The sequence below is a fragment of the Arvicola amphibius genome, chromosome 4 (genome assembly GCF_903992535.2).
Source record: "Arvicola amphibius chromosome 4, mArvAmp1.2, whole genome shotgun sequence".
NCBI classification, from domain to species: Eukaryota; Metazoa; Chordata; class Mammalia; order Rodentia; family Cricetidae; genus Arvicola; species Arvicola amphibius.
In genome coordinates, this window is record NC_052050.1 from 11596537 (window position 1) to 11623562 (window position 27026).

The window sequence follows — 27026 nt, forward strand, 5'->3', positions numbered from 1 at the left end:
ACAGAACCGCAGGAGCATGAAACACAGCAGATACTTTAAAAGTACTTATTGTGTATTACCATGAATATATGAAGGTGTGATGACATACAAAATGAAAGGTCGCCATCATTTCTACATAGTAACAAAGATAGGTTACAGTGCTGTAGATGGTGTGATTAGCAAAGCGAGCACATAGTTGTGTGCAATAGTATACTGATGATTTTTCTTCCGTTTGGAAGGATTCAACCCATGTGATTTTGTCAAAAAGTGTCATGCTAGTGATAAGTAATGAGCTTTGTTTAGCCACTCTACCATGCGTGCCATGTATTGAAATATGTTGTACACATAAATGAGTATAACTTTTATCATTTAAAAATAAAACACCTGCATAACTTAAAACATCATAAAATGTAATGGATTTTAAAAAGATGATAGTATTTTGCTGGGAAAAAAAGATACTCGCCACACAGAAATTATAAAACTAGAAAGATACCTGGGCAACTATCATGTCCTTCCCAGCAAGCACACTGTAGCTACAAGGTGCAGTGAGAACAACAGAAACAAAATGATATTAGGGCCTTTCTTTTTTATTTTTGGTTTTGCAAGACAGGGTTTCTCTGTAGCTTTGAAGCCTGCCCTGGAACTAGCTCTTGTAGACCAGGCTGACCTTGAACTCATAGAGATCTGCCTGCCTCTGCCTCTGGAGTGCTGGGATTAAAGGCGTGCGCCACCACCACCCAGCTGGGCCTTTATTTTTTTATTGCATTAGTACTCTTTTTGTTTTAACAATGATAGATATTTTCTGTAGAATTACTGATAAACACAAATTAAAGTCACTCATTAAAAGAATTAGCAAATTAATGTCATATTCTATGAACAGTGTGTGTATTCATCCAAGAAACATTTGATGAATGTTTGGATTGTCAACGAATAAAATATTCAAGAGCTTTAAGGATAAAGCAAAGGTCATATGAATATTAATATAAAAGCTGAGAACCTACTTTAAGTAATTGTTACACTTCCAAACGTTTGCTCTTTTAAATTCTATGCATACGTACATGTATACACATACACATAGCTAAAATTGTGTACGATGGATGTGGTATACCATGAGAGAACAAATAAACAAATCCTTTTTTATAATCGACAGTTTCATGCATTTATATCATGAGTTTTAGTTGCTTTTGACCTCTTTCACTAGAACCCTTCATCTCCCAGGCGCCCATTCTGCTTTCATGTTTCTCTGTGTGACTGTGTGTGAGCCACCGAGTTTAATTAGAGTTCCCTCTTTGAGTCAAACTAGGACAGCAAAATGAATTCTTTGCACTGGGCTTCACACATGGTCTGTTTTGTTTACAGTTCTAGAATGCAGTGACCATGATAAAGAACATTAAAATTCTTTTGGTGAGCATTATTTTACTGCCTCTTCCATGTGTAGAGAACTGAAGAACAAGATAAGGCCTTGCTTCTGTTGAGGGAAGTTCTTACCTACTCCATGCCACCCTCCCTTCAAATACCAACAAGTGGTCCATTCTTGTGGTCATGTGGCCACTGACGATACTTATTAGAGGTGACAAGCATCTGGCTTTGCATTGTTGAATGAGGAAACACTTTCAGTTATTATTGGAACTGCTGTCACAACCCTGTCTTGGTGCAATGCTCACGTCACAAAATGTGCAGATGAAAGTGCAAAGTAGGAGCTGGCGAGCTGGCTCAGCGGTTCAGAGCACTGGCTGCTCGGGCAGAGGACCTGGGTTCGATTCCCAGTACCCACACAGTGACTCACAGTCATCTATTACCTCCTGATGGCCTCTTCCGCCCACTGGACATAAATTAAATGGATCTTTGGAGAACAAAAGTAAAATCAATTACTTTAAAATGGAACAGCAGCTGTATAACAGGATGACATTGATTTGGTTGTTCATGGTAGAAAGCCTGATGTTCTTTCTTTTCTCTTGTTACTATGTAGGAATGGTTTTTCTCATTTCTTCTAATATTTCTTACATATCAATTGTCCTCCAATTTACATCAAGTTCATGATGCTCCTCAAACTCCTGAAATGGATCTAGGACGTGTTGATGATTTTAATGATTCTAATTATATTATTGCATTTGCTCCTGAGTCTAAAACTGTCTATGAGATAATGAGCAAAGTGGCATCAGCTCCCTTCATGAAAGGTACGCTCTGTGGCAGCTCATGGAATCATTTCTTTACTTTTATTATACTCGAATTTATTTTAAGATTTCTTGAAAAAAATGTGTTAAATGTTGGCATTTCTAAAGTTGATTAACAACATTGATGGGTATTATTTTCTGATATTAAGGAGGATATTTTACTCCAGTAATGTCTTTGAGCAACTGTCCTTCAAAGGGAATTAGTTCTTCATAAAGTATACCAAAATGAGATGAGTCCTGGGTTATTTAGATGTATGGTGTAGACAGATGTTTCTGTTCCACCCAGTCCTGCAGCCGTCCAGTCTCAAAGAAACACACAGAGGCTTATATTAATTATAAACTGTTTAGCCTGCTAGCTCAGGTTTATTATACTAGTTTTTACATCTTAAATTAACCCATAATTCTTGTCTATGTTTAGCCACGGGGCTTGATACCGTTTATCAGTGAGGCAGTCTTATTTTGCTTCCTCTGTGTCTGGTTGGTGACTGCATCTCTCTGCCTTTCCTCTTCCCAGAATTCCCTTAGTCTGGTTGCCCTACCTATACTTCCTCCCTGTCTACTGGCAAATCAGCATTTTATTAAACCAGTATGAGTGACAAATTTTACAGTACACAAAAGCATCCCATAGCAGTACTCCCCTTTTCCAAACAAAATCCTGAATCTATTATTTGTTTAGCTTTTTTTTCCTGACCATTATCCATAACAACTTGTAATCAACATGCTAAAAAAAGACAAACAACCATAATCCATTTTTTTAGGAATATGGACATAGTTTTCAAGGCTACTTCCTACTGATTGGGGGTGCTGATAATCTTATGGAGATTCAAAGAAAGTTTAGAATTATAATCAAGTCCTGACTGGAGTATTCTGTGAGGCTGGATCATCTCAGGCAGCAGCCCTGAAGTTGTCCTGGATGTAGAACTCAGAAGAAACTGCAACAGAGATGCAGTCTGAAATGTTGGATTATCTGGGCCATATGTTCCCATTGGAGATTTTTCAGGGGGTCTTCCTGGATCAAACCTTATTTTTCTTAACCCAGAATGGAATCCACAGCCTCCCATTTCCTATAGAAACAAAAGCAAAACCTCTTCTCCAAAGTAATACATCTTTTGACTTAAATTTTTAAGTCAAGGCATTTTCAATATACAGGTTGGATTAATCCAGCAGCATTTATAATCAAATGTCTTTTAGCAGCTGTTGCTCCTTCCTCAGCCGTCAGAGAATTCAAAGACAACACAATAAGATACAGTATCCAGAGTCTGTGTATTTTCCATCTTTATGTGGGTTTTTAACTCTATTTTTTTATTTTTATTTTTTATTTTTTTTAAGACAGGGTTTCTCTCTGTATATTTGGTTGTCCTGGAACTCACTCTATAGATTAGGCTGGTCTTGAACTCATAGAGATCCACCTGCCTCTGCTACCCAAGTCCTGGGATTAAAGTCGTGTACCACCATACCCAACTACTCTATTTTTTTAGGACTTTATCCTTTTTCTTTTCTCTCTAAAGCCTACGTATTGTTTTAAAAAACACTGTAAACTAGAGTTTTTTTCCCTTCTGAATCTGTCTTTACTGTATATCTCTATCTTTTTCTGACCACATGAGTCTTTAATCTGCTAAACGATGTGACTAGGGAAGAACTGACTCAAACATAAAACGGTCTCAAGTCTCTTGAATCTGGTATGCTGCCGTTGAACTACATGGGAATCTTACTGAACTACTCCGATTCTTCACATGGCAGGAAGAAGAATTGTGGCATGTCCTGATGAAACATGTATGAGCGAACTAGATTTAAATTACTCAACAGATGCAGTGAGAGTCATCTTCAAAGATACGTTCTCATATCATTTGAAATTTTCATGGGGCCAGAGGATCCCACAAGTAAAAGAACACAGAGACCATTCAGGTAACTTTGCCATTAGGAAAAATATATTAATGTAGATATTGCTATTATATTATATTGTCATTAGACCCGAGGGACATATACAGAAGAAGTGAGATGAACACCACAACCCCTTATGATAATTTCCATTGTCCAATGGATTGATCATTATTAAATGAAACCTATGTTTTTAAAAATATAATTTTATTAATATATATTCCTTGCATATAGTAATGGATTTATATTCAATCAAGCCTGCTGTGTACTTTGACCATATTTACCCCACCCTCTCCCTTTCCTCCTCTCCCCCCTCCTATTATTCCCATTCGGTCTTGCTTCTACAATCATGTCATTCATGTATATGTATGTATGGTTTTTATTTATTTATATAAAGTCTAGGTTCTATAACTGAGAGGGAATGTCATAATTTGTCCTGAGTTTGACTCATTTTGTTTAATATGATGACCTCCTATTTCATTCATTTTCCTGGAAACTACATCAATTCTTTTTCTTCGTGGCTGAATAGAACTTGGTTGTAAGCAGTATATTCACTCATCTGTTGAAAGATGCCTAGGCAGGCTCTATACCTGACTAGGATGAATAGTACTACATTAAACATAGGCGCTCAAGCATCTCTATGGTGTGTAGACCCAGAGTCCTGGCATGAACTCCAGCTTAATAGATATTTTATATATCACAGCTCCACTTTTATTATTTTTAGGAGCCTCCATGCTTATTTGAAAATTATACTTTTAAGTGCTTTATTCCACTATGAACTTAAAGCCTTCCTGTGAGCCCATGACCAACCTGAACTATAGAATGAGATCCTGTTTCAAGAAAACCCAAAAGTTACACGTTATTCTTTCTGCTCTTTGATATATTAAAAACTTCAACAAATTGGCTTATGTTATCCCCACTTATTTAAAAATAGCTCAGTGTTTTCTGTGTTAGTGAGTCTACTCTTTGTTTTTCTGGCACAAACAACAGAAGGACCAAATATTTTAAAGTTGAGATAACTATAAAATAGCAGGAAAAATAATCAAGAACTCACCTTAAAGAATGTCGACAAAGCAGTCTTCGTTTTGTCCTTTTGGTCATGCTCTACAACCCGAACCAATATGCCTTACCACATACTATCCTATTATAGATTGAAAACACAGTTTGGAGAATTACAGATTTTTCTTTGCCCCATAACTAGTACTGTCTGGTCGCATAACAGCGGTTGTGTCTTCTTTTCTTGAAGCTCCTTGCGAAACAATAGATGACAAAATAACTTGTAGAAATTCAATCTTCTGGGAGAAAGGGTTTGTAGCCTTCCAAGCTGCCATTAACGCTGGCATCATAGAGGTGAGTATTGAGTTAATGGAAACGAGGTGCATTGTATACTGAATTTTTATAGGTGGTGATATAGATTCTTGTGTTGTAATTTATTTGCTTTTAGCCACTAAGCATAGTATGACAGACAGCTTCTTTATCCAGACTTTAGTGTCAAGATACTGGTGACTTGAAAATATACATAGTACAGGTATTTTTAAACAGAGATCCTGGTAATACAGGGGTAAAAGTGTAGATATGCGGTCATTAGGAGGGCTTTAGGGTCTATTGTGGGGTAGTAAATCATGTGCTGCAGAAACAATAAAACAGGAGATACTCTGATTAGAAGCCCCAGAGAAGATCTAGCTTGAAGTGTTATTCCAGTTGGTTTTAAAAACAAGAGTAAATTTTTTTCACTGAAAGACTTAGAGTAGAATCTTGGGCACTCCCACAGCTACAAGTTAATGCCTTCTTACAGACTGAAGAAAGAGCCCAAGGTTGCAATTAGATTACTGATAATAATTTGTTCGTTGGTGTCTTTCTTTAGATCACAACAAATCATTCAGTGATGGAAGAGCTGATGTCAGTTATTGGTTCACACATGAAGATACTACCTTTTATTTCCCAAGGAGGAGTTGCAACTGATTTTTTAATTTTCTTCTGTGTTATATCCTTTTCTTCATTTATATACTATTTATCCATCAACATTACCCAAGAAAGGCAATACATTACAACACTGATGGCAATGATGGGACTTCGGGAGTCTGCTTTCTGGTAAGTCGTTTGTCTGTAGTACACCAATCAGTATGTTAACTAGGGGGACTCCTTACGTTTGTTTATGTCATACTTCGTCTCTAGTCTTGACACTTTACTAAGCTAGGGCATACGGATGCTTGAAATACATGGACTTACATGCCTGGTAACTGGAATTTTCCGTATTTCTTTGACTTAAAGAAAGCCTAAGGGGCTCCTATCTTCAGGACACTGATGACACAGGGACTCTCGGTTATTAGTTACTGTAGTTATATGAACTGACATATATGAGAAGTTATGAGTCTCTTAAGGAGAATGAAATATGTATTTCGGATACTATGTTAAATGAAATATGTATTTCGAATACTATGTTAAATGTGATGATGATTTGACCCCACTTTATATTGGCCATGGAAGAGAAAGCTAGTATGTCCTGAGCTTCCCTTAGCAGAGACAAGAGAGCAAGTAGTTAGGGCAGTGACCGGCCCCGTGGAAAGCCACAGGCTGTCTTCATCTCAGCACTAAGTAGCTTCCACCTTGGATGTGTGACTTAAACTTTGTAAACTTCAGTTTTCTTTTCTGTGAAGCACCGATCATAGTTCCACTTCTTGCTGGTAGCAGGATTAAATCCAATGTACTTAGAGTGTTTTCCATGGAAGTTGAGAGACATTAAATGCTTGATGTTAGATATCACCTGTGGAAGTTTAGAGACCAATGCATCATGAGAGAACAGTAGATGTAACTTAGGAAACTGAGGGCCTAATAGTTAGTGACAAGATTTCCAAATAAAATTAGCCAAGTGATACATTAGAGATAGGTAGAGAGGTAGAAATGAATACAGAGTCAGAAAGCAATGATTTGAATGATGTCAAAATGGCCTTTTACAAACTGACCAGTATTTTCAGTGTTAAAGATGATATGGAGATTATGCACAGTGTCCAAAGAGAAACCCGGCTGAATAGGAAGACTACACTGTACTGGTTGACTTGTGCCAAATTTGTTATTTTTTCCTAAGATACTGTTCACTATACTACGGGTGGAAATAAAGAAATAGAGGCTCGAGAGATATATCAAAGGTTAAGAGCACAGGCACTCTTGAGGGTTTCCTTCTCAGTTTGCTTTCTGGCATCCCAGACTGATAGCATACAACTACCTGTAACTGCAGGTCAGGGGACCCCACAACTGCCTGTAACTACAAGTCGGGGACCCCACAACTGCCTGTAACTGCAAGTCAGGAGACCTTACAATTATCTGTAACTACAGGTCAGGTCCAGGGAAGCTTGCAGCTGCCTGTAACTACAGGTCCAGGAGAGCTTGCAGCTGATGTTTCTGGTCTCCATAGGCAAACACACACATGCACATTCTCTCCCCCACACCCACCCACAGAGATGCACATATACATAATGCAAAATAGAATATATCTTTCAAAAAGGGATGGCATGTTTGATACAATGCAAGTGTTTTGTCCCTTTGTGTACTAAAATTATACCCATGATATTGAAGAGAATTTGTTCACCATAGTTTAAAAGGTGTTGAAGTTTATGAAGAGCTGGTGGAAGATAATATATTAAGAAAAACCTAGAGAGGAGAGATTTAAAAATATTAGTGCTTTTCTTCCTCCTTGAAGGAAAGACTTATATTTTATTTGAATGAAGTTAAGAATGTAATCCATTATATAAATAAACTGAAAGAAAAAACTATATGATCATTTCAATAGATGCTGAAAAAGCATTTGACAAAACCCAACACCCCTTCATGATAAAGGTCTTGGAGAGATCAGGGATACAAGGAACATACTTAAATGTAATAAAAGCAATATACAGCAAGCCGACAGCATCAAATTAAATGAGGAGAAATTAAGATGTCTATAGAAGGCAGACAGACGGATAGTTTCAGGTAATTGAAGCAAACTGAGAAAAGGGCGTTGTTAACGTTGGTCAGGAGAAATAACACTTCCTGAACTTGATGGGATTGTCTGAAAGGAAACTAGCTGTCCATTGTGGGTCTATTACCATGTTATATCCACAAAATACCCGACTAATTTAATTCTCAATCTTTCCCTAGAGAGGAAATTGAAATGTAAGGAAATTAAACAATTGCCTCTTAACATATTAAGTTGTAGTGTAATAGAGAAAATTTGATGCCAAGTCTGTGACATTACTGGACCCTATGTTGGGCCTCCTCTGTCCTTGGCATCAAAAGTAAATGCGCCTCTTCATATCCACCTACCTGGCTGTATTCTCCATAGAGAATCTATACCAGAAGATGACCAAGTACTTTTATGCAGGTTGTGAAGTAGAAGTGAATGAGAAAGAAAGAAAAAAGAGCAGCAATCACTTTTTAGCGGGCATAAAAATCTATTGGAAACTCAAATGTCATTATCTATAAATACATTCTCATTGGGCAGAGACCGCGTGTAATTGCTCTTGGTCTGTGAAGGCAGCACTGATGGCGACAAAGGCTAGTTGGCTTGCAAAGCCTAAGGTGTGGGCAGTATGTCTCTAATGCCCACGCTGTGTCCCTGACTTCCTTATGAAAGAAGGCAAACAGAACGGAAAAGGCAGCACAGATTCTCCCTTAAACCCTCCCTAAAAGCCTTTGTGCATCATACTTGAGGACGATGACTATCTTACTGTCCAGTTCATGTCCTTCTGTTTGCACCCAGCTGCTGGTTTAGTTTCATTCTGTTGCTGTGATGAGCTAAAAGCTACCTGAGGGAGGAAAGGATTTACTTGGACTAAACTTCCCTGGGCAGAGACCATCATTGAGGGAAGGCAAAATAAGATCTCAGAGGCAGGAACCATGGAAGAATGCTACCTTGCGGGCTTGCTCTCTGGCTTCTGCTTAGCTGACTTTTTCATGCGGGATCACCTTCCTGAGGACTGGGCTCTTCTGCATCATTCAGTGAGCCCGTGCCTCACAGACATGCCCACAGACCAAGCTGGTCTAGACAGTTCTGCAATGGAGGCTTCTCCCTTGCCAGATGACTCCAGGTTCTACCAAACTGACAATGTTGACTAGAGCAGCTATTTGCTGTATACATTTACTTGTTTATTATTTACTTTATAGAACATGAGCTTTAAAATGAGGATGTTTTATGAATTGTTAGGAATTACCCTGTCAGAAGAAACTCTTGATAAGTCACACACGTTTAAGCTAAGTGAATGAAGACAGTGACCGAGTCATAGCATTTGCACTAATCCTGTGTTTCTCGGCCAGGCTTTCCTGGGGTTTGATGTATGCTGGCTTTATCCTTGTCATGGCTACCTTGATGTCTCTTATTGTGAAATCTGCCCAGATTGTCGTCTTAACTGGTTTCATGGTGGTGTTCCTTCTTTTTCTTCTTTATGGGTTGTCTTTGGTAAGTTGGTGAATCCCCCTCCCCTTCTCCTTCCCTCCCTTCGATCATGCACCACTGATTGTTTCTGTCTTTTCTGTTCCGTGCAGTATTTGCACAAGGCACTATCCATATAGAATCCAATTGAAAATGGATGAGATACACTTTTCAAATGCTGTGCAGGTCAGCTCTCAGTCCCTATAACAAATGCCGGAGACATGCAGCTACCAAGAAGGGTTTGGGTTGGTTTATTTTTCCCTATAATTTTGGAGCTCTTAGTCCAGGATTGGTTAACCCTGTTACTTTGGCCTGTCTCTGGCTAGCACACCATTTCAGCAGTTCATGGTAGATCAAAGTTGCTCCCGTGACAGCCAGTATGTCAAAAAGAAAAAGAGGTGGGGCTTTCATAACCTCTTTAAGGATAAGCGTCCAATGACAGGAGAACTTCCCACATACCCCACTTCTTATTACCTCTTGATTGTGCCTCTGGCTGGAGGCTGTAACACAGGTGCCTTTGGACAACCCTTATCCAAATAGGAAATTCCTTTGAGTGAGCTAGCGATGGCCCTCAGACCACCACACCCGTTCATTTTTGTTTCTCTTCTCAGATAACGTTAGCTTTCCTCATGAGTGTGTTGTTAAAGAAACCTTTTCTCACTGGTTTGGTCGTCTTCCTCCTCACCATCTTTTGGGGAAGTCTGGGATTCACAGCACTGTACAAACACCTTCCTGCCTTTATGGAATGGACCCTGTGTTTGCTTAGCCCCTTTGCCTTTACTGCCGGAATGGCCCAGGTAAGAATGAAGAATATTTGTTTTTGTCTGTTTGTGTGTGTGTATGTGCACATGCACAGTCATGCTGTGACATCGGAGGTCACTGGACAGCGTGACAGATGTCAGTTCTCTCCTTCCACCTCATGGGTTGTGGGGATCAAACTCAGGCACTCTTACCAGCTGAACTGTCCTTGCTGTCCCACGTAATATTTATGCACACAACACTCTAAACACATTCCTTCTATGATTTACGCAATATGCACCAAACACTAAAGTATTCTCCCCATCTTTATAGAGATAGAAGTTTAAGGGATAAGAGACATTTTTAGGTTTGTCTCTCATATTTTTTAATTTATTTTTTTTGTAATTTTTAACAGTTATAATCACATCATTTCCCCTTTCCCTTTCCTCCATCCACCCCCTCCCATGCCCCTCCTCTCCATCTGCATCGCTCCCTTTCAAATTTGTGGTCTCCATTTCTTTATCATTGTTTTACACACACACACACACACACACACACACACACACACACCCCACATGCACAGAGACACAAATGCATAGACCTACAAAGAAAAACTGAATCACTTTAGTGTTACTTGTATGTATGTGATTTCAGGGTTGACTAGTTGATATTGGATAACCAATCAAGGGGCTCATCCTTTGGGATAGCTCATTCTTCATCTGTCATCGTCCTTTAGTTGCCCTGTGAGAATTCCCTCTTTCACATTAGTGCATCTATTGGTGCTGACCTCTTTCAGATCGTGTTTAGGCATATTGCTGAAATATAACGAGCGCAGTTCCTCTGTCATTTATAGCAATTTTCCAATTCCTCTGGATCTTAAAATCTTTCTCTTCTGTCCCCTGAGCCTTAGGTTCAAGTTGTGCTGTAAGTGTATCAATTTCAGCAGAGAGCCCCACAACTAATGGGGCTCTTTACATTTTGACTAATTGTAGTTTTCTATAATGGTCTCCATCTGTTGCAAAGAAAAGCTCCTTTGATGAGAAGTGAGAGCTGCATTGAACTGTGTGTACAAGGACAGATATTTAAAATGCAGTTAGGATCCGTGTTGATTCAGTGAAGTGACAGCAGGTTGGTTTTCCTCTAAGGTCAGTGACCTCACCAGCCCCGGGTAGCTGGCTAGGTGTCCTGTACCAGGCACGAATTCCGTCTTGTTGAGTAAAGACTTCAGTCCAATTACAGAGCTGTTGACTAACATCAAGGTATGGGTACCACGATTGCGACTTTAGTTACCAGTCTGGCCATTAGTGTGGTTGGTAGGCATCACAGCTGGGTATGACTCCTCTGCTTCCCTCCCTCAGCAGCTTGCATACCTCCATCCAGTACAATGAGAACTAGTCCTTGGGAGGAAGAGGCTTTCCAGTCAGAGCTGGGTCAAATCCTCCGAGTCTTGTGTATGAAGTGCATGGTGCCTTTAGCAAGAAGGACTCACCTCTGACCTCTGGCAGACAGCAGCAATAGCCTGTGTTGTTCAGGGAGTCTATTGGACTCCCATAAACAGCAACTTGAAAGGGGGTTTCTCATGACTTGTACTGAGATGATTGTTAGTTTATAGCTCTAAATGTAGAATGACATTTGATGGTTGATGTGGCTCACCTTAGACTTCTAACCTCATATTTGTCTGATTTAAGCTTGAGAAATGTGAGCCTTAACAGTATCACAAGTATTTGAAAATTAAAACTCATTGGACATTTCCACATGAAATTAAATCTCCTCCCCAAAAGTTAATTCATTTGAAAACATTGTGTGGTTTTGAAATTCTTCTTTTTTTCTGCCCAACTACTAACCAACTTTCATTTCTCCATTTTTTTCACTATGGAGTGCCCCACTCAAGAACACCTTCCCCCATTATTCCTTTTAATCCTGATGAATTTTTGCATTAGATATGTCTCAAATACCACCTTCCTGGTCCTTTTATCTCCTCTGAGCAGATTTCACCATCTGTAGTTTGTAGTTAGATGGTGGCTGCTATGAATGGCAATAGGCCTAAGCTATATAGGGACTTAAGTTGTGTCTCATTTATCTTTCCCTTGATATATAGCAGAATTAAGATCATAAATATCTTTAAAATTTTATTAATCCTTTAAAAATTTGATGTACCTCTTTTTTCAGCTTATTCATTTGGACTACGACGTGAATTCTAATGTTAATTTGGACTTTCCAAACAACTCGTACCTAATCATAGCCAACCTCTTTATGTTGATTTTGGATGCTTTTCTCTATTTGGTACTGGCATTGTATTTTGACAAAATTTTACTCAGTAAGTAGTAAAATTATTGTAATTTTATACATTTCTATTACTTGCATTTACTTAAAGTAACTGTCTATGACAGTGGTTCTCAACTCTCCTGATATTGAGACTCTTTAATACAGTTCCTCATGTTGTGGTGACCCCCCAACCATAATATTATTCTCATTGTTGCTTCATAACTATAGCTTTGCTGTCATTGTTAATCATAAAGTAAATATCTGATATTTTCAGTGGTCTTAATTGACCCCTGTGAGAAGGTCATTTGATTCCCAAAGGGGTTGTGATCCCCAGGCTTAGAACTACTCTTCTACAATATACTGAATATAAATGGTATAGCATTTTCTTTTCTAAATCTCTGAAATTACAGATAACATTTGAGAATTCCATAATGCATACAATGAAGCATGATCATGTCTACCCTCCACTCCCCTTCCAACTTACCCCATGTCCCTTGAACATGCTTTCTCTCCTTTAGCTTTTTAAATAACCCAATAATTCCATAGGTGCACGGGGGTGGCTATCCGCTGGAGTGTTGGAAACGAGTCAGTGACCATATCCCTATAAGAGATGATCCTCCTTTTCCCAGCATCTATGCATTAACATTATCTCTTCACCTGGGGATGGGGCATGGAGCTCCTCTAGCCCTCCTGTGCTGACATTTTTACTGACTTGATATTGTATAGGTCTGATGCAGATAATCACAGCTGCTCTTAGCTCACATCATGTCTAGAAGACAGTATTTCATAGACCCCCCTATCCTTCCATACTTACAGTCTTTACACCTCTTCTTCCACAATGTTCCCTGAGCCTTGGTGATGGCGGTGTTAATATAGATGTCCCATGTAGGACTGAACATTCATCCCCTTGCTCTTAGTGACTGGTCATTCATTGACTACTATCCACTGTAAATAGAAACTTTTCTGATGAAGACTGAGCAGACATTAACAAGCACAGGGGTGAAAATTCCTATTTAAAAAAAAATGGAACTTGCAGCCAGAAATGAAGAAGACAATTGAGCAACATAGCCATTTAGCAAAATAACAATACCAAGATCTTTCCTAGGGCCCATGATCACCAAGCTGTGGGTTTTTGACCAGGATTATAGTACCAGGCATGCAATTTACTTCTGTGGAGCAGACCTTGAATCCAACCATAAAGAAATTGTTTACCCGCTATAGCTGGGTTATTATTGCAGTAGATACATCTTGCTTGATAGTGTTGTAATACACATGGTCCAGTCTGAACCCTGCATCTTTTGGCACTATAAAAACTGGTCAGTATGGAAGAAGCTTCCTGAGTAACCCGGCATTAATATCTCTATGTCCTTTTGCTAAAGTGTGTGATATCTTAGGCAATAGGATCTTACTACAGTTAAGGTGGGTGTCTAAAGACAATATCAATGCCTTTGTTTTTTGGAAATCTCTGGGGATTCTCTGACCAATAACTCATAGGAAGGCCTTATGCCTTGCATTCCAATTTTTATTTAATAATTACCCATGTCTTCTAAAGTAATATTGTCCATGCAGGCATGGTAATTTCATTTGAACTCCTGAAATTAGCTTACTACCTAGTGGATTTCTATAAGGCCCTTTCATACATCTGGAGTTTTGGTAAACTCGCTCGTTACTCCGTCCTCTTCCCGTTCTCCCATCCCTATCAGCCTTCAATCCCTTAGCCCCCAGAATCCTCCTCTGCTTTCACTTTACATGTGTTCTACTATCCTTATATTGATATTGTTTTCAGTTGGGTTGTGCGATAGCAGAAGTCTATGTGGCTTTTCTCATCCTCTTCTGGGTTAGCCCCATTTCTCTCCCTCATGCCTCCCATACTCCCAATGACCTTCTACCCTGGTATTCCACTCCACTTTCTCTCATTTTACCTCAATCTAATATGTCCCTCCTTTAACATTTCCCCAACCCTACCTCTCTCTAGTTTCCTGTCTTCCATTTTGCTCCAAGTTAAACTCATAAAAGAAACTATTTGAAGCAAGGCTCTGCATACGAGAAAGCACATAGGGCATTGTCTTTCTGGGGTTGAGTTACCTCACTCAGTTTCATTTTTCCAGTTCCATCTGTTTACTTGTAAACTTATTTTCTCTTAGAGCTTAGTGATATTTCATGTTTATATGAACCACCTTTATCCATTCATTGTCCTCTTAATAGAATACTTAAGTTCCTCTTGAAACAAGTCACTCTGGCCTAAACACTTTTCTTTTAGTTTACAATGCTGCATTTTTTTTCATATTCTAATGTGGGCTCATGGTTTGCCATTCTGTGCTGAATGGAATGCAGTCCTCGGAGTGGTGACTGACCCGATGCTTACCTGTCCATATAGGTAAGTATGGACATCGATCTTCTCCATTGTTTTTCCTGAAGTCATCTTACTGGTTTCAACACAGAAGAGCTAATCACGTGGTCCTTGAGAATGAAATAGACTCTGATCCTCCACTGAATGACTCGTTGGAACCAGTGCCTCCAGAATTCCAGGGGAAAGAAGCCATCAGGTAACAAACAAATCACAGGGAAGCGCCATGGAGAACAGGCCCCAGAACAGGGACCTACCAGGGCAAGACGCTGATGTACAAAGATCTCCTTCTGAGCCCCTCTGGACCCATATCCTCCGAGTCTACTGTTCCTACAAAAGGATGTTCTCATTGTAGATAGCTCTGTATTTCACCCCATCTCCATCGTTTACACTTCCTAATATCTTTTGGTCGACAAATAAATACTTCATCTCCATTCACATTGTCTTCCTCGTCTACTCTTCATATTTTGTTCTGATGTTCTCTTGGTGATAAACAGGGTATTAGCATCTTCTTTCTCTATAATCTACTTTGTCTCTTTTCAGGGCCTTCTTGGTGGATAGGCTGAAAATAAAATGTAAGTGATGCATAAAGGGAGGTAGAGACGTTCCAGAAAGATGGGAAGAGACGATCAGACCATAGGGCACTAATGCCCTACATCCCCTCCCCCAGAAACCACAAATGAACTGTGGTCAGTGATGACTTCCCAACAGCTACACATCCCAATCATCCTTATCTTCTTGAATTTTGTCTGTAGCCCACCTGATGCTTTGCTTTGATAATATAAGAAACTAATGCCTGTAGTCTGCACAGGATCTGGAGCATAATAGACCTTCAACTCAGAAAGTTTCTGTATGCTTTTTTTTTCTTTCTTTAAGACAGGATCTTACTTTGTAAACCAATCTGGCCTGGAACTCACAATGTATTCCAGGGTGGCTTCAGATTATTAAACTTCTTCCCTTGGTCCCAAGAGCGTCATCACACTTCAATTCTACAGATCTTTAAAACCTCATCCTTTTCTTCTCCTTTCCCCCTCTTTTGACATTTCAAACATCTTGAGTTCTGCAGTTCTTGTTTTCTGTAGGAATCAACCTTATGTGATAATTAGTATTATCACCCTTGCTTTATTGCCAAAGACTTGGACTCTGAGTTCTGTCTTTGTACCAGAGCTCTGTGTAAATGACACAGACAGGAATTCACTCAGAGGGTTTTACTCCAGAGCTCAAGACATTTTGCTCTGACGTGAGTCCCTTCACCCACATCATTGGTGCTCCTACTACTGATCTCATCTCCAGCTTTCCTCTCCAGTCATCTGCCTCGATCTGTAGGGAGAGCTGTGTGTATTCACATGCTAGCTACTCCGTCCTCCTCTTATGTTCTGTTGAGGTACAACTGTCAGAGATGCTGCCTCTCGTGGGATGCCCAGGATGCTTCTGACTGTGCCTGTGTAAAATCAAGAACCTCCAGGTTTTATCAAGCCTCCCCCAATCTCTGCAATTTTCTCCAAAACAGTGTTTTTTTATTTTTTGCAGGATCAAAAATCTTAAGAAGGAATATACAGGAAAGCATGGAAAAGTAGAAGCTTTAAGAGGTAATAAATAAGATTATATTTAATATAGCTGTTTGATTTAGAGACTTGTAAAACTTCAGTAGGGATGAAGAAGAGTTATTACAGACAGCTGGACCAATTTTAAGATTGATTTTACTTTGAAGATTTGTACCCACACTTGTCTATGCAGTGAGACATTATGAACTGTGGCGCCTATAATGTGGCTACACATGTACTGAATATAATCTCTTTGACACCACATCAGGTCTGGGATTTGACATATATGAAGGCCAGATCACTGCTCTTCTTGGCCACAGTGGAGCTGGGAAAACCACACTGATAAATACACTCTGTGGACTGTCACCTCCAACTACAGGTAAGAGGTCACTTGTCAAAGACAAGCCCAAGGGCAAACGGATCAACTGTGCTTTTCACTAGTTAACTTGCTGCACCATGTTACCAAGACAAAAACATTCAGAATTTCTCTTTAATGTTGCACAGTGGATGCACGTGTTGAATTACATATTTCCCCATTAGCATATATTGTTTTATGTTTTCATATGTCATTTGAGAAGCTAAGAAAAATTTTAGGAGTTTCTTTATTGCTACCTAATTGTACAGATTTGTGAAACTGTGTTCTATACAAGTGACGATAACTATTCAATTATTAATTGGTATTTCTGCTAGATTAGATGCTATTCTGAGCATTGAATCTGTGTGTGTGTGTGTGTCTGTGTGTATGTAGTATATGGATATGTGGGGTGAGCTTGCTTGGATGAGCACATGTGGAAGCTCATGATGCAACACCTTTCTCAATCACTTTTTCACCTCTTTGTTTCAAATGATTTTTTTTTTAGTTTAAAAATTCTTTTTAAAGTTTCATATACGTGTACAGTGTATCTGGGTCGTATCCATTCCGCACTCCCGTTCTTCAGCACCTCCCAGTCCCACCCCAACTTCATGCTTCACGTCTTTAAAATAATTATAAATCCAAGCAGAGCAGTACTGCCCATATGCGCATGTGTGTGTGGTCCTCCTCTTGGGTACAGGCAACCGACCTTCACACACCAACTCTGCCTCTCTCAGAAGCCATTAGCTCTTCAGCTTGAGGTGGGGCATTGGGAACCCTTCTCCCATCCATGCTGGAAGTTTGAAGTCTCTTCCTATTGCCTTCACCTTATTCTTTGAAGTAAGGTTTTGCACTTAACCTTACGCTCCGTGTTTTAGCCAGGCTCAGGGCTTCAATGAGTTCAAAGGCTCTTCCCTTCCTCACCCATCTTTCTCCACACTAGGTCTATGGTCCATGCTGCTCCACTCACACACACTCAAGTTTTACATGATTTTGAAGATCTAAACATAATAATAAACACTCTACCCTCTCTGTGTTGCAAACAGACAAAATATGCTTGACCGAATCTTGTGATTTACATAATTTATACCTTGCCCTGATGGTAACTCCTTATTTTCTCTGTGTAGGTTCCGTCACCATCTATAATCAGACCCTTTCAGAAATGGATGACTTTGATGCTGTCGTCAAGCTCACTGGAGTTTGTCCGCAGTCCAATATACAATTTGGTTTTCTCACCGTGAGAGAAAATCTCAGACTTTTTGCTAAAATAAAGGGAATTCTGCCGCATGAAGTAGAGCAGGAGGTAAATGAACATGTCCACTGTTGTGCAATAATGAATGTGAAACTGGTCACCTAGAAAATACTAAAGGTGCTTGTGTTGTCTGTACACATTTGCCATATAAAGTTAGGCACACGGGATCTTTCTGAAGACAGAAAACTGTTCTAAACATAAGGGAGCCAGGGTGATTTATGCCTGTCATCCCAGCATTTGGGAGGCTGAGGCAGGAGTATTGCTGAAGTTTAAGCCAGCCTGGGTTACAGAGGGGAGACTTGGTCTCAACAAAAAATAAGAACAAACATCTTAGACCTTAGACTAAATATTCTTTATTTTGTTAGGTACAGCGAGTTTTGCGGGACCTAGAAATGGAAAATATCCAAGACATTCTTGCTCAGAGTTTAAGTGGTGGACAAAAAAGGAAACTGACTTTTGGGATTGCCATTTTAGGAGACCCTCAGGTAAGGTGATCAAAAACCACTCACAAAATCAGATTGATGATGCAGAAACTATTATATTCAATAAATCTGATAAATTTAAGAAAACTTTTAAGCATAAATGCCAATACTTTGACACTTCAATGGGTGTTTTTTTTTTTTTTTTTAGAATAATCTTGCCCCAGAGGGACAAATGACTCTGTGATATTTTCTACTGTCCAGGTTTTGCTACTGGATGAGCCAACTGCTGGGTTGGACCCGCTTTCAAGGCATCGCATATGGAACCTCCTGAAAGAAAGGAAACTAGACAGAGTAATTGTCTTTAGTACCCAGTTCATGGATGAGGCCGATATCCTGGCTGGTAACTAAGGTTTTGTTTTTCATGTTTCATAGTGAGAAAGAAAGACTTTAAGATGGTTTGCAGACAGGCCCCATAGACACATCTCACTAACGACAGCCTCAGCCAACACAGGAGAATTGCTTCCACCCATTTGAATCTCTGTGTTCCAGGTGAAAGACTTTGTCCCATGAATGCAGTCTTAACCCATCACAGAGAAGGGAAGGTTGTAAAACATACAGTACTATCTCAAACATGCTTTATTCCATGTGGATAGATGTCAGCAGGCTTGAAAGATGTAGATGCTTGATAACTTTCTGAACTACGCAGAGGAGAAGCAAACATTTCAGTTACCAGAGTGCCTAGAAAGTCTCAGAATGAGTATACCACTATTCTAGTGTGACATGCTTCTAAAATGCCATTGGTTCATGAATTTTGATTTTCACATTTATGAATGCAGAAAAAACATTCTTGGTTAAAATTTATCTTTTGGTTCTTTCCAAATAGACAGGAAGGTGTTTATATCCAATGGGAGACTGAGGTGTGCAGGGTCTTCTCTGTTCCTGAAGAAGAAATGGGGCATTGGCTATCATCTAAGGTACAGATGCATGTTGAACACACTGGTGACAGGCACCATTGGTATCAGGTTACAGCTACAAAGGTGGCTCCAAGAGACATGCTAGAGCTAACTTATATGTGCTCTTAGCAAGAGCATAAGATACATCATACACGCTAAAAGTCTATGCATTAATGTTGGTGTAAAGCAAATATTTGGAAAATGTTTTTATAATATGTTGCTTTCTGAGAATAATTTATTGGTATTTTGATGCTTTCTCTCATCCTATTTTAGAGTCTATTTCTGCTCAAGGAGATAATTTCAATACATTCTCTATTCTCTCTGGCTTCATTTTTGCCCCCTTGCTCTTAGGTTTCTTCAATTTTGGATAATCACATAATTATTATAAATGAATCTTTAAAAAATAATAAAAAATAACATCATCCTGGGGGTTCAATAGACCTCACTGTTTCTTTCTTTGATTTCTTTTTATTTTAATTTATTTTAAAGTTCATTTTACATTCCATCCACAGTTCTCCCTACCCCACCTCACCCCTTCTCCTGCCCCCCTGCCTCTTCGCCAGCACACCCCCTACCAGTCTTCCGAATATTTAAGGGCTTTCTACAGTACCGATGTTATCCATTGTTACAAGTTGAATAAATAATTTCCCTCTGATACTCACTGGGCAGTTTCTGTGCAGGTCTTTGTAGCTGTCCTGTTTCTGTCTTAGGGAGGATATCTGTTACCTCCTCCTTCATCCCACTCAACCATGTATAAACATTACCCATGTATATGTGTGTGTGTCCATGTGTGGGCATGTGCAGATGTGTATGGTTGTTCACAGAGACCATAGTAGAGCATCAGATACCTAGAGCCAGACCTATAGGTGCTTGTGAGTTACCAGATGGAGGTGCTCAGAACCAAGCCTACGTCTTGTGTAAGAGCAGCGAGTTCTCTTAACCCCTGAGCTCTCTCTCCAGTTTCTTTATCTGTTCTTAGAGGCTGTTTCCAAACATTTTATCCTTAATGAATATTCTCTGTGCCAGAATCCTGAAAGTACTAATTCAAATTGTTGCTTAATTAATTTCTTTGGTCTTCAGTGACTTCATTTGTAAATCAACAGTAATAATACCTAATTTTTTTTGGCTAATGGTAATGGGATGAACACTTAACAGAGCACAAAGCACTTAACTGAGTTAACACAGTTTCCTTCTCCCTCACTTTTCCTGAAAACCTCTTGCTTTGCATTATCACCCTGCTGCAAGCCATGTTAGGGAAGGGGCGGAATTTCTTCTGCTTGATGTACTTGATAATGCTACGCGCAGCACTTTCAAAGCACAGACCAGGTTTGACATTAAATTTAAATTCATAATGGCGCTGGGCTCTGATTCTTCTGCATGGACGGGCTCTGTGGGAGCCTTCTCAGCTTGGTCGATCACCTTCCTGGACCTGGGGGGAGCTGGAAGGACCTTGGTCTTAACATAGAGTAGGGAACCCTGATGGCTCCTTGGCCTGGAGTGGGAGGGAGGGGGGTATGGGTGGAGGGGAGGGGAGAGAAGGGGGAGGAGGAGGGGAGGAGATGGAAATTTTAAATATAAAAAAATAAACCATGAAAAGAAAAACAGACTTCAAATTAAAAAAAAATTTAGATTCATGTAATCGGTGATGTGTGATGTTTGCACCACTAAAGTTACCTCAATTCATTTCAATGACATAACTAGCAATTATGCTTCTAAAACCCCACATTTCATAAAGAACTACATAGACTCTTATTAAAGACTTCAGGTATTACTTGAATAAATTGTACACAAAATGATAAAACTATCTAGCATTTATTGAGAGTTCCTTTCATGAAAGACCCAGCACTATCTCATAAATAGCTTCATGCTGCCTGTTAAGGTTGATGTAAGAGCTGGGTATTATTTTATCTCATCGATAAGAATTCTCATATTCAGAGATGGTGGCCAGCTCACCTGGCCTCTGAGACCTGCATATATAATGTCAATACCATATTTTTAATGACTACAGATTACCTTCATCTTTCTTTTACTGGCCTTAAATGTTTGCAGAGCTCATGAATAGCTGAAAAAGAAGAATTCATAACTGGGTTTTCTTAATAGGTGGAGACCTGAAAGGTATTCCCAGTTACTTTGCCCTGCTCAGGATTTCATTATTTCTTTCCTTTAAATGAAAGCCCTTGAATTATCTCAAATAAATTTGACTTTCCCTTTTACTGGTTCCTCTGCTGTGTTGCACAGATTAAGCTTGAATTATATTAGTATCATTGCATTTAGTTCCTCTCTATACAATATACAATATTGTCTTATGAATATTCGTTAATATGCAAACATATGCAACATAAGAAGATGTTATTAGAGGCAGTGTTAGATAAAATAACGTTGTCTTACTTTTTCTGAATATTAGTTTGCATCTGAATGAAATATGTGATCCAGAGAGTGTAACGTCACTGGTCAAAAAGCACATCCCTGACGCCAGAGTGACCACACAAAGTGAAGAAAGGCTCGTCTTTATCTTGCCCCTGGAAAGGACAAACAAATTTCCAGGTAATCCTGAACAAGTTCCATCACTCTCTGCCCTTCCGATTTCTCACTTGCATAAAGAAAATGGTAGTCATACCTTCATGGGTCTGTTCTGATGGTTAAATCTTCATGTAAAATATTTAAATATGTTGTTAAATACCTATAACACATAAAGGGACTGTGTCAAAACAAAGTTATGGTGACTGTGGTGTTTCCCCAGCTCTGAGTTAGCATCAGATGAAAAGAGTGAATGCTGTCGTTTTAAATCATGACCCATCCTCACATCAGAAGATCAGAAATGGCAGCATTCTTCATTTTAAGAATCATTTCTTTTAAGGATCATTTAGTCATAACAACAAACACAATAAGAGTGCCACATGTAGTTAGGAGGGGATGGAGGGGGGAGCTGAGGAGAGAATATGATCGAAATATGTTGTGTTCACATACGAAAGTCTCAAAGAATAATGAAATTTTATATACTGAAAAGGGAAGAAATGAACTCATATTGGAAGAAGGGACAAGGACAGGATTTAGCGTTAGATGTACATACAATTTGCTTGAGATACATATCATTGTAGCTAAGAATATTCTCCATCCCTGGTCCCCCTGCACAGGTTTCTCTCTCCCTATCAAATTTTACTCGCTAGTTCTCGCAGCTGCTTATAAAATAACCACTCTGAGACTTAATATTAATTACATACTACTTGACCTATTAGCTCAGGCTTTTTAATTGACTAACTCTTACATCTTAAATTAACCAATTTCTATGATTTTATATTTTACCACAAGGCTTGTGGTTTGTTACCTCACATCTTGTTTCTTGGGCAGCTATATGGCATTCCTCTGACACCCTTCTTTTTTCCTCTATGTCTGCTTAGATTTTCCACCTTTCTGTATTCTGCTCTGCCATAGGCCAAAGTAGCTTTTTTATTAACCAATGATAATAAATGCCCTGCTAATCCCTCACATGAATCTACCCTATGTCAGCATCTCTGAGTAATTCTCATAGCAGGTTTAGAAGGGAAAGGAGCAAGTAAGGAAGTGAGGAAAGGAGAGATAAAGAGGAAGTAAGAGAGTGAGAGAGAAAGTATATGGGAGCAGAATGTCTTCCAGGGAGAGCACAAAGGCAGACATATACTTTGTCTCCTTTGTCCTGTCTTTAATTTGTACCTTTCACACGAGTCCATGAAAATTACTTATCTCTGTAAATATCAGTGTTTTCACATTTGTTACTGTGGTGGTTGGAAAGAAAATGGCCCCCAAAGGGAGTGGCACTATTAGCAGGTGTGGTCTTGTTGGAGGAAGTGTCACTGTGGAGGTGGGCTTTGAGGTCTCATACATGCTCACGCAATGCCCAGTGTCGGAGACCACTTTCTGTTGCCTGAAAGCCAAGATGTAGGACACTCAGCTACTTCTCCAGCACCAGGCCTGCCTGCACGCCACCATGTCACCCCGTAATGACAATGGACTAAACATCTGAAAATGTAAGCCACCCCAATTAATTTTTTTCCTTCATAAGAGTTGCTGTGACCTTGGTGTCTCTTTACAGCAATAGAAACCCTAACTAAGACAGTTATTATAGCTTCTTAACTAGTCTTAACCTAAAATAATAACTTTTGTTCTCCAGATACTCATCTTAAATCATAACTTAGAATTACCCCACACTGTAAGAGAATTTAAAATAGGATGAAAGGGATTGGGGCGACAGGTCAGTAGTAAAGAGTGCTTGTTCACTTCCTGGCACCCATATCAGGCAGGTCACAATTATCTGTAGCTCCAGCTATAGGAGACTTCCTCTGGGATTCATGGTAACATGCATGTGCGCTCGCTCTCTCTCTCTCTCTCTCACACACACACACACACACATACACTTCTAAAATTTTGAAATTTAAAGAAATTTAATATTTTTATGTGTATAAGTGATTTACCTACATGTATACCTGTGCACCATGTGCACACATGGTGTCCCTGGAAGTCAGAAGAGGGCATCAGATCCCCCAGACCTGGGGTTGAGGTGTCTGTGAGCTGTCATGTGGGTGCTGGGAACAGAATCTGGGGCCCCTGCAAGAGCAGCATGTGCTCTTAGCCACTGAATCATCTCTTCAGCCTCTGGAATTAAAAGGTTTTAAACACGTCAATTTTTGAAAACCTGTAGTTTTCTAAGTGTGGAAGCATAAAGGTTTATGTTATACTTTGATGCTGAAGGTACTATGGAAACTAATGTAGTCTATAGTTATGTTTTATAATTTAAGTGAACATTAATATGTTTAAGATAAAAGTCTGCATAAATATTGTTAATATCTTCTTGCTTTGAAGGGCATTATTAACTGCTTCTTTATAATTTATACTGTAATCTACTTTGTGCCTACTTTTAGACCTATACAGGGACCTTGATAGGTGTTCTAACCAAGGCATTGAGAATTATGGTGTTTCCATGACAACTCTGAATGAGGTGTTCCTGAAATTAGAAGGGAAGTCAATGACTGATGAATCAGGTAAGAGATGGGGAGAAGATGGAAAAGGGAAGGGAGCTTTGTTGGGACTAGCCTTGGGAAAAAGTAGAGAAGAGAGAGACACAGGAGATGGCAGAGTACCACACTAGGTCCTCACAGAATAGACAATAAATATGAGGTGCCATGTTACCTGAATACAAAAAGCTGTGGGGGATGGAAAATTAGAAATTATGCTGAAAAATAAATTCATTCATTTTTGAGACAGTTTCACTGAGTAGCTCTGGCTGCTTGGAGCTTGCTATGTAGCTCAAGCTGGCTTTGAACTCACAAAGATTGACGACTCTGCCTACCAAGTGCTGGGGTACTTGGCACCTACACTCAGCCATACACTTGTATTTTTCAATATCATGCTAGGCAAGAGCTGTGCTACTGTCTTTTACCTGTACTTGTACACGTTTTATAATTTTCTAGAAATTTCATTTTTCCAGGTTTCTAATAAAAAAGAAGCAAAGTTTTTTCTAGGTTTTTATATTGTGGCTGCATCAAAATTGTCATGTCTACCATCTTTGTGTTCTTGAAGGGAGGAGAGGCTTCTGTATGTATTAGTTTTGTTATTTTAGCCAGAAATATCAAGGTGGTAACAAGAGTATAACAAAGTAACACAAGAGTGTAACAAGGTGTAACAAGAACAAGGTGTAACTTTTGCATGTGTTTATTTTCATGGATTTCCTGGAATATGTCTTAGAAAGCTGCATGTGCCTTTTAAAAAATTGCAATTTTTTGTTGCCTCAAATTGTTTTGTTCTTCTCCCATTTCCTCAGAATTTGCTTTAATTTAGTCATGAATTCGATTGTATATTTGCTCCCAACATTAATGCTGAAACTTCCCGTTGAGCAAATGGTTGTGGAAAAAGTTAAGCAATGCATAAATAAACTGGCATCTTCCAAATGTTTGATCTTACATTTCAGATATTGGAACCAGTGGGCACTTAGAAAGTGAAGGGGCAGAAGCCATGGGAAGCCTTGCTGAGCTGGAGCAAGCCGTGTCGTCCCTAGATTCACCGGGAGACATGAAGAACGGCATGGCGCTGTGGAGGCAGCAGCTCTGTGCAGTCGCCAAGGTTCGCTTCCTCAAGCTCAAGAAAGAAAGGAAAAGTCTGATGACCATGTGAGTACCGAGTCTCCAATGGGTTGAGAGCACAATGTAAAACGTAGATAAACTCCAGTAATTGCATGTAGTCTTCTAAATGTTTTATCTAAAACACCTGCCCTCGTGCATATGTAATAAAAATAAGTAACATTTAGGATGATTGTATTTGCACACAGATTTTGTCCTTACCAAAGACCCCATTCTCTGCTTTCCCCAGATACCAAAAATCTCTTAGCATTTTCCATAGTATGAGGTAGGGAGATACACAGAGGGAAAGAGGGAGATGATATTCAGATGAATAAATATACATATAGGTAGGTAGATAGGTAGGTAGATAGATAGATAGATAGATAGATAGATAGATAGATAGATAGATAGATAGATAGATAGATGATAGATAGATAGATAGATATATGATAGATACATAGATAGATACATAGATAGACGGATGGACAGACAGACAGATAGATGGATAGATGTTGATTTTAAGGAATTTACTTGCACTACTATGTGGATTGGAAACTGAAATTTGTAGGAGAAATCAGCAGCCTGAAAAATCCATTACTGTTGGCATTACTGCCAACAGGTTGGGCACTGAGACGCTGTGCCTCTCTTTTAACTTCTCAATGGTATCTAGTACCTGCTGTAAAGGCCAAACCCCTGCAACTTCCACCTAATTGGTAAGTGCTGCCTCCTGGCATAAACCTGCCTCTACTCTCAGGAGCCTTCTTTACTCAATATTGGCAAGCACTCTTACACGTAGTCCTGTTGTTTAATGTTTGCACATTCATTAAAATAAATCAGACATAAGTCATTGTGTTATCTTTCTATTGCTGTAATGGAATGGCCAAGATGAGGAACTTATAAAGAGGAAATCTGTACTGCTTCCCAGCCAAGTAGATTCCTATCCAAGGCCAGGGTGCTCCTGAATTTCCACAGTTCCATTTAAGGTCATACCCCAGTATCCCAAGTTTCATACAGGTTCACCCTATCTCCTGGCTCTCGCGTACTTCCACTCCCTTTGCAATGCTTCCTGAGTGTTAGAGGGGGTGCTCTCAGTGACATGTTTGGGGCTACATTCCCATCCTCTGTTTATTTTCTGCATCTTAGGCAGCCGTGAGTCTCTCCATTCACCGTTGCTCATTGTAAGAAGGATCTTCTCTGATTAGGGCTGAGAGCTGCCTTTGTCTCCAGGTGTAAATGGTTTATCCTGTTATACCAGTTTAGTTAACCAACAGGAATATGCTTTCCACGTGGGCTTTCTGTCTCCCCAGACCTGAGTTGTTAGACAAGTTGACAGTGCCAGACATATGTCCCCACTGCTTTTTTCTTGCAGTAATTTCAGAGTATCGGGTCTCACACGAGATTTTAGTATGCCTGTAATCCCAGTACTCAAGAAGTGGAAGTAGGAGGATCAGAAATTCTAAAACATTCTCAGTTACATAACCAATTCAAGGCCCTCCTAAACTACACAAGGACGGTGTAAAACAAATCAAACAGAGTTGGAAGGCACAAAGAAAATGTCAAAAGCAGGAGTAGGTACTCAGAGAAAGGCCAACGCTGTGCCATTTCATTTTAGAAAGACGGAGGAGGAAG

The 27026-nt window shown here is 39.5% G+C and overlaps 1 protein-coding gene across 7 annotated transcripts in view; it reads left to right on the forward strand.

The window, feature by feature from the left end:
• Positions 1-27026, forward strand: part of Abca9 (ATP binding cassette subfamily A member 9) — a 68570-nt gene that overhangs the window by 4130 nt on the left and 37414 nt on the right. For all 7 annotated transcript variants that reach the window (XM_038326845.1, XM_038326844.1, XM_038326843.1 and 4 more), the window contains 17 exons: positions 1949-2156; positions 3894-4058; positions 5278-5381; positions 5896-6122; positions 9321-9462; positions 10047-10232; positions 12343-12490; positions 14816-14984; positions 16316-16374; positions 16598-16708; positions 17809-17984; positions 18299-18418; positions 18617-18755; positions 19239-19329; positions 21713-21852; positions 24204-24323; positions 25250-25448. In XM_038326845.1, the coding sequence (XP_038182773.1) occupies positions 1949-2156; positions 3894-4058; positions 5278-5381; positions 5896-6122; positions 9321-9462; positions 10047-10232; positions 12343-12490; positions 14816-14984; positions 16316-16374; positions 16598-16708; positions 17809-17984; positions 18299-18418; positions 18617-18755; positions 19239-19329; positions 21713-21852; positions 24204-24323; positions 25250-25448 (2504 nt within the window). The remainder of the gene's footprint in view (positions 1-1948; positions 2157-3893; positions 4059-5277; positions 5382-5895; positions 6123-9320; positions 9463-10046; positions 10233-12342; positions 12491-14815; positions 14985-16315; positions 16375-16597; positions 16709-17808; positions 17985-18298; positions 18419-18616; positions 18756-19238; positions 19330-21712; positions 21853-24203; positions 24324-25249; positions 25449-27026) is intronic.